This window comes from Phoxinus phoxinus, assembly GCF_949152265.1.
Source record: "Phoxinus phoxinus genome assembly, chromosome: 21".
Lineage (NCBI taxonomy): Eukaryota > Metazoa > Chordata > Actinopteri > Cypriniformes > Leuciscidae > Phoxinus > Phoxinus phoxinus.
Window position 1 is genome coordinate 31,271,568 of NC_136896.1, and position 13,282 is coordinate 31,284,849.

General features: G+C 39.2%; 1 protein-coding gene across 6 annotated transcripts in view; it reads right to left on the reverse strand.

The window, feature by feature from the left end:
- The window catches only part of LOC306989317 (myosin phosphatase Rho interacting protein), a 66,568-nt gene that overhangs the window by 18,564 nt on the left and 34,722 nt on the right, over positions 1 to 13,282 (reverse strand). For 3 of the 6 annotated variants that reach the window (XM_079594894.1, XM_079594893.1, XM_079594896.1), the window contains exons 9-16: positions 12,566 to 12,670; positions 9,906 to 9,962; positions 8,253 to 8,321; positions 8,022 to 8,111; positions 7,060 to 7,169; positions 5,408 to 5,942; positions 3,958 to 4,095; positions 2,468 to 2,521 (exon numbers count right to left, since the gene is read on the reverse strand). In XM_079594894.1, the coding sequence (XP_079451020.1) occupies positions 2,468 to 2,521; positions 3,958 to 4,095; positions 5,408 to 5,942; positions 7,060 to 7,169; positions 8,022 to 8,111; positions 8,253 to 8,321; positions 9,906 to 9,962; positions 12,566 to 12,670 (1,158 nt within the window). Of the gene's footprint in view, positions 1 to 70; positions 2,522 to 3,957; positions 4,096 to 5,407; positions 5,943 to 7,059; positions 7,170 to 8,021; positions 8,112 to 8,252; positions 8,322 to 9,905; positions 9,963 to 12,565; positions 12,671 to 13,282 lie in introns of all 6 variants that reach the window. The other 3 variants (XM_079594897.1, XM_079594895.1, XM_079594892.1) reach the window with 2 other exon arrangements.

Here is a 13,282-nt window from a genome sequence, read left to right on the forward strand (position 1 = left end):
AGGGAAAGGATCAGGTTGCCACATGAAGTCATTACAGACGGAGAACAGCAAGGACACGGATCTCCTTGACCTTTAGGTTTTCCAAGTCTTTCTGGTATTTCAGACGCAGTAACGTTGCATTGTCTTGTCGATTCACTTCCTCAGTCAATTCGGACACCCGGGACACAAGCTTCTGGATCCGCTCTTTGAGGGACCTCCTGGTTGGCTCGCCATCCACAGGTCCGGCGGCGTCCGTGAGCTCTTCCATCTCTCGATCGAAGCGGGCTTGTAAGTCGTTACACTCGATCTCATGCTTCTTCTTAAGGTTCTCCATGCACTCGGTCAGGGAGTCGATCTCTTTCACGTTCTCCTCGGATCTCCGCTTCAGAGTCTCACCAGCTTTGGCCACTTCCAGTCTCAGCTTCTCCGCTTCTTGCTCGTACTCCTCCTTTAATTCTCGCAACTCCTTTTTATGCTTCGCCATCGTGTCCTGAAGCTGAATGGTCCCGTCCAGGGAGTCGATCGGTTCTCCTTCGATCTGAATGTGGGTTCCTGCCATTAAATCGCCACTTTTGGGACTCTGGACGCTTGAAGAAACTTGCTTGTCCTCTAGTTCAGACTGAAGTTGTGCTCTCAAATCAGCAAGGTCTAAACGTTTCATCGCTGGGAAGATCTTCAGAACTACAAAGTACATGGTTATGTCCATTACGGCCTCACGGATGTACTCGGACCAGCATCTTTGCATGTCGCAGTTCGAAAGACTCAAAGCCAACGACTGCATCTGCTCATTTGTTCGTTCCCTAATAGCCGAAGCTGTTTGATTCAACAACACCACTTTCTTCTGAACGACTTCAGTGAGACTCTTTATAACGCAGGGATTGGTGGCATCATCAAACAAATGATTAAAAACATCACTCAATTGTCCAGCGCTTTCATCTGTGCAAGTTGCATGTGTTGCATCACTTTCACGTTCTTTGAGGTTGGAGAGATTATGCATGAGAAGCAGCATTTGATTATCCGCTAGCATGCGCTGAATCACGGTTCTCACGGCTTCTAGGGTTTCCTCGTCCTCTAAACCACCTAAAACTTTATGTAGAATCCTTCTCTCAAACATCATTCCTGCCTGATTCTCGTCCAAAAAGTTGCCGCTGGACAAATCACATTCTGTAGTTGCCTTACTGCCAATTATCATGTCAAGTACATGATTAAGAGACTTAGACTTTCTCTTGAACTCTTCCGCGACTTTCTCAATTACATCTTCCCTTTGCATCGACTCTTCGCACTCGCTTTCTGTTCCCGGTTCACTAGCAAACATCGCCTTCGCTTTCAACGTTCTAACTTCCTCCTGCGAATCTACAAGCATCTGATTAAACATCCTCACAGTCTCTTCGTGTTTTGTAAGGAGCTCTGTATTCTGGGACTGAAGTTCTCGACAGGCATGCTCAGCGTTTTGAAGCTTCGTCTCCTTCTCTGAAAGCTCGGATTGAAGGACCTCCAATTGGCGCTTGAGTTCGTCTTTCTCCAAATCTAACTCGCCTTTTCCGCTTTCTGCCACCTGAAATCCAAGACCCCTAAGAGTGGCTTCTTTTAATTGCAATCTTTTCTCTGTATCTTTCAAATTATTACCAAGCGCCTCCAATTTATTAAGAGCCTCTTGCAGCTTCTGCGATTTCTCATCGAGTTCTCGTTCGTACACGTTTCTATCTGCAGTCCCTTTGTCTTCCCGCTCCTGGTTCACGTTTGCTTGTGGATATTGCGGACTGCTGCGTAATCTGCAAAGCTCAGCTTTCAGCCTGTCTATTTCTCGATCCGCTTCCCTCAACTGGTTTACAATTTCCTGATAGCGCTGGTGCAAAGCTACGTTTTCGTTCGCAAGCAACTCCACTTGCTGCGACAGATCTTTACTGGTCATTTCAGGATGGTCTGGTCTATAGCAACCGGATGCACACGGATTCTCCGTTCTCTGCTGGACTTTTCCCAACATGTCCTCCATGGTGACCAAACGAGCTTCATAGTCTCGGATAGAGTCTCCAGCTCTTTCCAAGCTTTTCCTCATCGTCTCACTCTCAATTTCCTGTTGATTCTTGAGGCTTTCCAACAGTTTTTGGCATTGCATCATTTCACCTACTGACCTACTTTCCTGTCCTTGAGGAGATTCAACCCAAATGTATTCACTATGCAAGTGCAAGAGCTTCATCAGCTCCCTTAATGTCAGAGGCTCGTTTGCGTCTATCAAGCCCTCAAGCTCTGTAATCTTTCCCTCACTATCCTTAAGTATGAAACTGACTGTTTTTTGAATGGAGTTTGAGGGACAGACCTCGGAGATGGCAGTGTTTTTGGTGTCAGAAAGGCAAGGTTCCTTTGTGGGCCAGTGTGAGAGAGAAAGGCCAAGCTGTGCTTGCATGTTGCGCTTTTTCAGTTCTTGCAGCTGCAGGAGCTCTTTGGTTTCCTGGTACTTCTTTGTTAAGCTCTGAGCTTGAGAACTAACCAGTTCAGTCCTCTTCATCAGGGGCTCTGTCTCAAGACTCAAAGGGGAATCCAGCTTGGAAAAGGGGACCAGACAGTTGATTAACAGTCAGCATAAGTCAATCTAGATTATTAATCAACAATTATTCATAAGTTTTTAAGGGAAATTTACTTCATTACATCTGTTTCTAATCAATCTATTGAGGTTAAATTCATTCAGCTTCTTTCATGGAATGATGCACATTAGAACGCTAGAAAAAATTAATGGCAAAAGGTTAGTAAATCAAAACAATGCATGCATATTAAGAGGTTAAAGTTGTTTCATGGGGTAAGTGACGCAAAATTAGTGCGAGGTAAGAATGCCAGAACAGTTACATGCCATCCAGTTATAAGCCTGCAGATCTTTTGTGGAACAATGTCACCTAACTATTAAACAACCACTAATGTCTGTTTATAGCAAACCTTTTGATGAAAAGGTGAATAAAATCCATTAAAAGACAAGATGAAATGTGTCCTGGACAGATTTTGAACAGAGCATCACCTTTTGAGTGTACTTGATACGCAAAACGATGCCATGTTTAAGATAAAAATCACCCCATATTTGCTTTTAATATATAAAAGCTTTAACTTTGCTACACTGAAAACGTACATTAGAAAAATATCGAACTGTGAAGCTATTTAATCCCAAACAAGTCAATAAAAGATGTCTGTAAACAATTTTGAGTCCAAATTAAGCTCAGGAAACAATGCAACAATATTCTGAACAAAACTAAAGACACACACACACACACACACACATGAAACGCACACATACATACTCTATAGCATTGGAAAAAGTCAAGAATAAGGTTAAAAATGAGATGAACGAATGGTTAAATATGAATAAAACATATCATGCACATATGCCCTTAATAGGCATCTTTTCATATGCCAATGTTTATGTAGCACCTGTCTGCAAAAGATGATTTTTTAATAATTTTCAACGCCCTTCAGACATACTGATACTCAATGCATTCGATCTGACACTGAAAACTCTTATTTGCCCAATCTCAAACTATTGCATAAATCCTAATAAAACATTTAAATTAAATATTCAAAATAATACGCTTTAATTTCAAATGTGCATCATTGAGTATGAATGTGTCTGGAGGGCACAGTAAGTTCTGAGTATGTTTTCATGCCGTCATTGCATAATGATTAATTCACGTACAATTAATGTTAATAATTTATACGTTGGAACATGCAATAGAGTTTGCATGAAATTGCAATGTTTAATGTCATTTTGCTCGAACATGGCAAGAGGAATCTTAAGTAGAGGCAAAAAAAGAGAATAAGAATCTGTTCGTTTACATGCAACTGTCTCTAGACATGCAAAGCTTGCAGCTTCGATGATAAAGATGGAAGCCATGTGTTTGTTTTTCACCTAATAATGATACACGATGTGCTCAATGGACAAAAAAAAAAAACTGTCAATACCTGGAATGGATACATTATTCAAATCATGTGACATACCGGTGAAATGTAACCGGCGCGGATCTGGTGTTCCCGCTCAAAGGCGGTTTTGAGCTGACCCTCGAGCTCCAGCTTGTGCCGATTGGAGTCCACTAACTGTTGGTGGCAGCTCTCCAACTGCACCTTCAGCTCTTCAACCTAACACACACACAGAGAAGTTAGTTATAACTAGGGGAGGGAATGCTTTGGTACCTCACGATTCGATTCAAATCAATTCTTGGTCAAGATTCTCACATTTTGATTCGATATGTGCATAGATTTGCATAGATTTGCAGACCGTTTAATAGGTCTAGAAGAAAATAAATCCTACTGAATTTAATGTGAACCATGACATTTATTTAGCTTTTCTTCCCATTTTAGTCCCAATATTATAGAATAAATGGCATTTAAGAGGACTACAATCATAATACACAATTTTCTAATAAAGCAAGGCAGGCAATTTTATTTTAGATGTTAAAAATAGGAACAAAGAAGCAAATTACAAACAGTAATCAGGTACAGTAGCATAGCTTTATTTAACATGTAGTAAGAAATAGGCCTGTATAATCTTCACTGTATGAATTAAATATAAATTGATTCATATTGAAGATAAAAAAATAGGTTTATTAACATTAATGTCAACAGTTTATGAGGCTGCATTCCCTTTAAGAATGAATGGACTGATCTAATATACTGTTACACATCCGATTTTCTCCTAATTGTTTTCGTTCGTGTAACTATAATTACTTTAAGTAGTAGTTAAAGAAGTCTAACACTTTAGAAAATCGAGTTTTGAAATTTGTGAATCGATACAAATCGGTTGAAGATATACAAATAATTTATTTTCCCAGCAACTATTTATTTTCCTAGCATACTTCAACGTTCAACTCAGCTTCAACTCAGACGACGACATAGTTTCCTGTCCGCCACCGTAACTTCTGTTGGTTGCAATTCACAACCTCACCACTAGATGTCACCAAAACTTACACAGTGCACCTTTAAATAAAGTCATATTCGAATATAAAAAATGTATGAGCCCAAATATTAAAATACACAATTTTAGAAAAATGCACATCCCTATTTGAAACCACACCATATTTCAACTTTGCATGTTTATGCATTGTATTTTGCATGGCCGTACCCATTTTTTATTTAATATTTTTATTCTGGTGTCTCTATTGTCCTGTGCATTGGGTTACATATGTCTTGGAGTATCGCAATATCGTATCGCGATATGTATTGAATCGTGACATGAGGGTATTTGTTACACCCCTATTTGGAAATTGAAACCACACCATTTTTCAACTTTGCATGTTTGTGCATTGGATTTTGCATGCCAGTACCCCTTTTTTGTTTATGCATAAGCCTGTTCACAAATGGTGACAAACTTATATAAAATAATGTTTTTTTTTGTCATTTAAATAAACGAATAATGGATTTTTATGAGCCCAAATATTCCTCATGCCCATACCCCTTTCCTGTAGCTCTCCACAAGTTTCTCCAGCTCTGATGTGTCTCTGCTGGGATGAGTGGAAGGCAAAGGCACCCTCCTCTCGTCCCTGATGGGCGTCTTCTCCACCTGCTGCCAGCGCTGCTCGATCTCGTCCTCCACCCTCTGCTGTCGCTCCCCCGACGGGGGCGGAGCCTCGTCCATGACCACGCCCTCACCCGAGGCCACACCCACACCATCAGGCTCCGCCTTCCCATCGAAGGCCGAGCCGGTGACGCTCTCGTACCTCCTGCGCCGCTCCTCCCGCCTCTTGTTGCGCTCGCTCAGCTCCGCCTGGAAGGAGTCGGACTCGTGCGCTCTCTGCTGGGCCAGAGCCTGAGCGATGGGACGAAACTCGGCCCAGTCAAAGGTTTTGGACCGGCCTTCTCGCCTTCGTTCTCTCGCTCGACTCTTCTTTACTCCGGCTTCTCGCTCCACTGACGCTTCAGAGGACGGGGAGTCCGCAGTGAGGTCCGGCCGGGGGAGACCCTCAAACGCGCCTGGGTCGACTGTCAGGCTGGAAAGATTTTATAAGCAAAATGTAAATGTTTTAAAGCAGGGTTCGTACAGATACTGGAAAAAAAAAAATTCAAGGACTTTTCATGCACTACTTTTGGGGTTTTCAAGGACTACTATCTGAGATCGCACTTAAACAATATACAGTATTTTCCAGACTATAAGTCGCACTTTTTTTCATAGTTTTGCTGGTCCTGCGACTTATACTCAGGTGCGACTTATATATCAAAATTAATTCAAACTGACTGAGATGAACCAAGAGAAAACATTACCGTCTACAGCCGCGAGAGGGCGCTCTAGCTAGCGGAGTCGTTCAGAAGCGACACCGAGGATGAAGAGTTCATCAGATTCAGTTTTGAGGAGTGAGATCGGGAGCTTGGTGAACATGCTGACCGGTAACTTGTTGGACTCGCTGGCTAATGTTAGTTTAGCCTATTCAGCCTCAGGTATATGTTCTGTGTGCTATTGTGCAGCTGAATAACTGTTAATGTGTTACGCTAGCACACCGGACACTATTCAGCTGTTGTTCTGTGTGCTGTTGTGTAGCTGAATAACTTGCCTTTCCAGATTAAATGTCTGGTCTTGGTCTTGGATTTTGTGAAATAAATTTCTAAATAAATGCGACTTATAGTCCAGTGCGACTTATATATGTTTTTTTTTTTCTCTTCATGATGCATTTTTAGACTGATACGACTTATACTCCGGAAAATATGGTATTTAGTATTGTTTTTAACTCAAATCACAGATATAAAGTATCCAAAATACAACTTACAACATATTTAATAATATGTATTAAATACAAAGTTTAGAATGGCTATTACTGTTCAATAAAAAATATTTTATAATGTAGGTGTGCTTGGTTTCGAGAAAAAAGGTTTGATGCTGGTTTAACATCGGGTTAATTTTGCGTGAAAAATTGTATGTGTGTTTTTTCCCCCACATTTGTTTATATATATTGTACTTTAAGTCAAGAACTTTAAAGCACCTCTTCGTAACTATGGCTGTTTTCAAGGGTTTTCCAGGACTAAAATTTCAAAAAGTCAAATTCAAGCACTTTAAGCGAACCCTGCTAAAGACAAAACCCGTTCTGGTGCACTATATCATGTGTAGAAACACACCTAGCAACATCTGGTGCGGTGGACGGCCGCACGTTCTTCATGACGGCTTGGATCCAGTTTCTGCGTATTCCTGCGGTCATGGCAGAGAGCGTGTGCACCGCCTCTTGAGTCTGGAAGATTGAGCACATAAAGATTCATTAATATTTCAAAACCTTTAAGAATGAAAAGAACCAAACATGCTCAGGCAAACAACTGGACTATGTGTCTCTGCAGCGCTTGTACACCAGTATTCAGTTACAGAACCAAGTACAACTACTAAAAATGTCTTTATAACATGACGTGCTAAATCAAAATTAAATGAAAGAAAAAAAATCCAATAAATGAACTAAAATATAAAGTCTATAAAATAGAATAAAATAGATAGAAAGCCCATAAAACGGTTTAAAAAAAAAAGTAAAAAAAAAATAGATAATAGACAGTCCATAAAACAAAGTTAATAAAAAGAAAAAGTTCATTAAATAAACCAAAAAGTCCATAAAATCAAATAAAATAGAAAGTCCATAAAACAAAAAGTTAAAGTAAAAAGTCAAAAAAAAAAAAAAAAGAAAGTCCAGAACAATTTAACAAAAAGTCCATAAAATAAAAAAAATTAAAGAAATCCAAACTATCAAAAAAAGTCCATAAAATAAAATATAAAGTCCATAAAACAAAGTTAATAAAAATAAAGTTCATTATATTTATTTTATGGACTTTTTTGTTTCATTTAATGAACGTTATTTTTATTAACTTTGTTTTATGGACTTTTATTTTATTTTATGGACTTTTATTTTATAGTTTGGATTTCTTTTCTTTTTTTATTTTATGGACTTTTTGTTAAATTGTTATGTTTTTAAATCAAATAATTACATTTTATGTAAAGTCCATAAAACAAAAAGTTAATAAAATAAAAAGTTCAAAAATAAAACATTAAGTCCATAAAACAAAAAGTTCACAAAAATATAAAGAATAATCTTTAGACTTACGTGAATCTGGAAGCCATAGTTGCGTTGAGCTTGATACTCTGTAACATTATAGCATGTGCTGAGGTCAATCTCTCCATCGAGATCAGACGCCTGTTGACGTTAGAAACAAACATTCATTCAGTGAGAGAAATGTCAGTCAGCCTGATTGCTGTAATTGATGACAATTATTATTTTTAAATCTAAAGAGGGCGAAAACATAAGTCCAGGATAATCCACTGAACGTAACGTTACCTCTTCTGCTATAGAATCCTTGTAGTATCGAAGACTGTGATCCGTCAGCACAAACCAATACTTCTTCCACTACAACAGAAGAGCATGACAGATAAGACACTAGAATCGACCACATAATACACTTATCAGATAACTACTGCACAGAGCCCCTGGTCCCAGACGACCCTGCATCGGTCTGGCTTTTAAGACATCTATCCTTCTTTAAAGAGCGTGTGGGAGAAGATGAGCGGCTCTATCCTTTCAACTTCGACCTATTGAAGCCGTGCAATCAAAGTGTGCCGTGGCCTTTAAACCTAAAGCATCAGTGCTTCGAGCGGAATAACTGATCAAAACTGCTTTTCTACAGTAAATAAAGATCACGCATGCATTTATAACTGAGAACGTGCTCAAATAATTCACACTGCAAAATTATAACTGCAATAAATTATGTTATGATATTAATGTTTTAAATGAATTTTTGATTACACAAATATGAAATGTTGGGGAAAAATGCAATACTGTTAGACATTAAACTGCCAGTAGGTGGCGGTAAAGCTCCTTGCACACTGAGTCTGAAATTTCGTATGCGTTTTTTATATTTGTCAATCGGTGGCTCTGAATCAAAATACTTGCTGCGGATGCAGAAAACGCAGAAAATCGAACCCGATCCGATTAAAAAATAAATAAAGTTTCTGAGGCGGTGTGTAAACGTGATTGACAATATGAGGTCGTATTTATTTTGTAACGTGCGAAAAATACGGACGAGAGTTTCAGAGTCAGTGTGCAAGGACCTTTGTGGGTCATTGAATCATTCATCCAACCAATTCACTCGAAACCCTGAATCATTCAGTAACAACACAAGCTTTGAGATGTGTGTTCTGCTGTGAACCATTTCCGTTGCTGAAATAGAAGAATTTTGTGTCTAAAATGAAATTTATTATTAACTACTTGTTTATTGAACTATGAAATCAATGTAACATTTGTAATCATGGTCATATTCAGCATATTCAGTTCCTTGGTCGTGTTGTTACTTAACTATATCAAATGTTGTAAATAAAAAACTCAAAATCATTTAAAAAAATAAGTCATTGTCTGGGCACACAGACCAGGCCAATCCATTTTATTTATCCATAACGCATACATTTTTATTTTTATACGTGTTGTCCAATGACTTATTTGCATTATTTAGGAATTATTTAATTTCTTTGTAAGGCAATGTTTATTTATGATAAAGAAATGTGGCCATCGGAGTGTAAAATTAAGTTTAAAAGTAAAGGAATCTTACACTGTAATCAGGCTTTCAATTTTTTTAATAAAAATTTGGATTTATCGGTTATCGGCTTTCAAATATAAAGAATTATCATTTTCAAACAGTGCAACCCTAATAATACTAAAATATTTTAATATTGGGGGGAAAAAGACTCATGACTGAGTCGAAAGACGGGTTTTTAGGAAATGTTATCAAATAAAAAGTCATATTTGCAATGTTGCTTTTACACAATCACATTTTTTTATTTTTTTATATATATAAGTATATACCTCAGGTAAAACCATCGTTTACTGATTGTGAATATTCATTTATCAGCCAGCAGTTTCAGATTCAGTATTTCATTTCTCAACGTTACGCATCTGTGAGATCGTTTTTGTTTATTGTTTATATAAACACAAGCTTACCTGGCCTTGCTCATCAAGCTTCACCATCCACCCTTTCTTGAAGTTCAGCAGGTCTGGCTGTGATACACAGGGGACAGTCATGAACATACACAGAGCGAGTGTGTCGTGAGATCAAACACTGTCAGACCTTTAGACAAGCTTCGGTTCTCTTACGCTCTTGGGTGAGACAAAGAGATGCAACTGACCTATGGCTAAGCCACGCCCCCAAACGCGATAAGCCAATCACAGTGCGCATAGCTAACCCAATACACTTGGACATTCTCTGCTTCCACGTCCATTGAAATGCATTGCAGTTAGTCAGTTTTCATTTGTTTTATATGATTTTCTTGTCATTTTAAGTGTAAAATGGTCAATCGGTGTGCATGGGGCACATGTGACTCCGACACAGGTATCCGAGAGGCGACGACCCTTTCCCAAACCACATCTCAGCCGAGATCAGAGTCTGCTCTGGGTTAAGTTATGCGGGAGACCACAACACCAACTAAACCTGGATACATTAAACAAGGATGTCTACATCTGTGCTAAGGAAAGTCAACAACGTATTTGAACGTTATCTTTAACATCTCTAAAGTAACGTTAAGGCCTGTTCACACCGGGACGAATTTCACGCGCGATATTCGCCGACGTTTAATGCCTCGTGACTAAACAAAGGGCGCCAATGTGAGTGTGCACACCCACGCGTAAAAGCGTCCTTTTTTTAAAAATGCCTCGGGTTCGTTTTTTGGGTTTGACGCACCGCGTCAAAATCTATCCGACCAATGAGATTGGCGCTTTTGCTCACGTGTCTGGAGCTTCTGAAGTTACAGTAAAACACAACTTGGGGGCGCTCAAACACAAAACGGTCTTGCCGAGCGTAACGCGAAGAAGATATGCGGCAAGTATAGCGTCTACACTTCCGGGAAGAAATAAGACGAGGAAGATGCAAGACGAGATGAATGTAGAGCTGTTGGTCTCGTTGGTGTCGGAACATAAAGAACTATATGACAAACGTGCCAGCGACTACGCGGGGTATTTATGTTTTACATTAAGCGCCATCTAATGTCAGGGAATGAATTTGCATGTTCACTCGGCTCATCGTCAGCGAAAATCACCTGGGTGTGAACACAAAAAACGCGTTGAAAAACGCTGACGAATAATGCGCGCCGATATTCGTCCCGGTGTGTACGGCCCTTTAGGCTAACATTAGAAAACGTTAGCTTCTAGCGGTGTTGTACATCATGTCACTTAGCTTCATTAACATATCTGTAAATAACCAAGATAACTAATGTTAGCATGTTGTGCTGAATGACTGTAGCATCACGCTAGCGGAGAGGTAGGCTAACGCTACTCTCGGTAAAGATGGTAAAAAGGCTTGTCCTGGAAGCGTATGCAACTTAGACCTGTGCATATTTAATTTGAACATGAACCATTAATTACATATTGAAGAACAACATTTTAGACAACTTTCTACCAACCCAACTGGGGAACTTTGTGATTTTTTTTGCGGTTTATCACGTTGACCTGTACATGTTTGCCTGGAGCTGAAGCTTTTCATCGACCTTCTCAACAATAACATTATTAATATAACCCTCCAATGCATAGTTAAGGCCTTTTTGGTGACTTCCAGATGATATATAATCTTTCTGTCTCCAAAAATCATCAATTGCCTCCTGTGAAATGTGTCCTACTGTGATCTGCCATAGCGCCGGTCACCGAATGTGGACTGTCCGAGTGCGTGGAGGGGGCGTGGCTTAGCCATTGGTCAATTCAGGGTGTGTTTCTGGACTGCTCATGCCGGGCCTGAGTCTCTCTTGCAGATCTCGAGCGCTCCACACACAAGCAACAACAAAACAGGCATGTGTGTATTGAGTCCAGGGAAACAGTGTTAAGAGTGCAGTCATGTTCATTTTATTCTTTCTAAGAAATAATAGCCTGTCAATGCGTTGTTAATGAATTAATAGATAGATTAATTGGTAGGTATTGACTTTTGAACGTGTTTGTAGCCTGTCCAATATATAAGACGTTCGCAAGGAGAGTTTTGGACAGCGTTGATCCTCATCTAACTCTAAAGTCTCTGTAAATCGAGATGTTCTTTATATCATGCTGACTAAAATATTCCAGAACAGTAGTCCATCTTTTCCTTCAAAACAAGCCAAATCCTGCGGTGTTCTCTTTAACCTTTGAACCTCAGAGAACAACAGAGCCACTGTGAGGGTTTGGAAGAGACACACACACACTTTAGAAGTGGCAGGACACACTTTATATAGCCTTTATTTTCTATAGCGCTTTTAAGGTAGCTTTAGACACTCCAGCTAACAAGGCTTTACAATAACCAATACAGGAAAACACAAAAGTGTTAATCAACCTCTCAGCAACAAGGAAAGTTGATCCAACACTTAATCCATTTACACTAACAGCTTCTCTTCTATTCTATATCCATCTACACATTTTTTTGTACAGCGTTAGACTAAACTGGGAAGGGTCACAGCACTTATATTGCTGTCCTATTGTTAGTTTCACTGCTTCTATTGCTCTCCTCATTTGTAAGTCCCTTTGAAAAAAGCGTCTGCTAAATGGTTGAATGTAAATATGAAACCGCAATCTGGCAATATTTCTAAGATGGAGGAAAGAGGTTGTAAGTGTGTTTGGTGTTGCAGCGAGCAGCGGGAGGATTGTCTTACGGTCATGACGGACTCGGTGGTCCGGCGGTCCAGTGATTTGGCTCTTCTGAGAGGAGGAAGGGTGGAGTGGTAGAAGTCTAGACCCTGCGCCGGGTCCATCTGCTCCTGAAACACAGGAACATCACAATAGAGAGAAGGGTTTTAGGCAAAGGCAACATCACATGTTTCGCAATTACCCAGAAAACTAGAGATGCACTGATATTAAGAGATTGTTGATGCCTATAAGTCAATAATTAAGTAGGGATGCACCGATTTTAACATTTTAGCCGATATCGATAATTCGCTATATTTAATAACCGATATATTGGCCGATAAATCTAAAACTTAAAATTTTTGAGAGCCTGATTACAAAAACAAAAGTCTCATCATGTCCCAATCACACAATTATAATAATGTTCTCATTATAATGTTATGCAGCCGATATGACAGACTTGCGCTGCACATGTTGCACTTTACTGTACTTTTCTTTTTTCTTTTTAAGCGATTCAATCATATTTCAAGCAATTCAAAAGCATCATGTTGAGCATCTGAAGAGTCTCAGCTGAAGGAGATAATACATTATTTATCGGCTTTAATATATCAGACACATTTTCTAATCGGGCCGATAATGATAACATAAAAAAAATGGTGGCTGATATATTGTGCATCACTAATAATTAATACAATAATTACTGCAATTATTATATTATGTCTGAAAACTAATAAATGTTTCTTCTG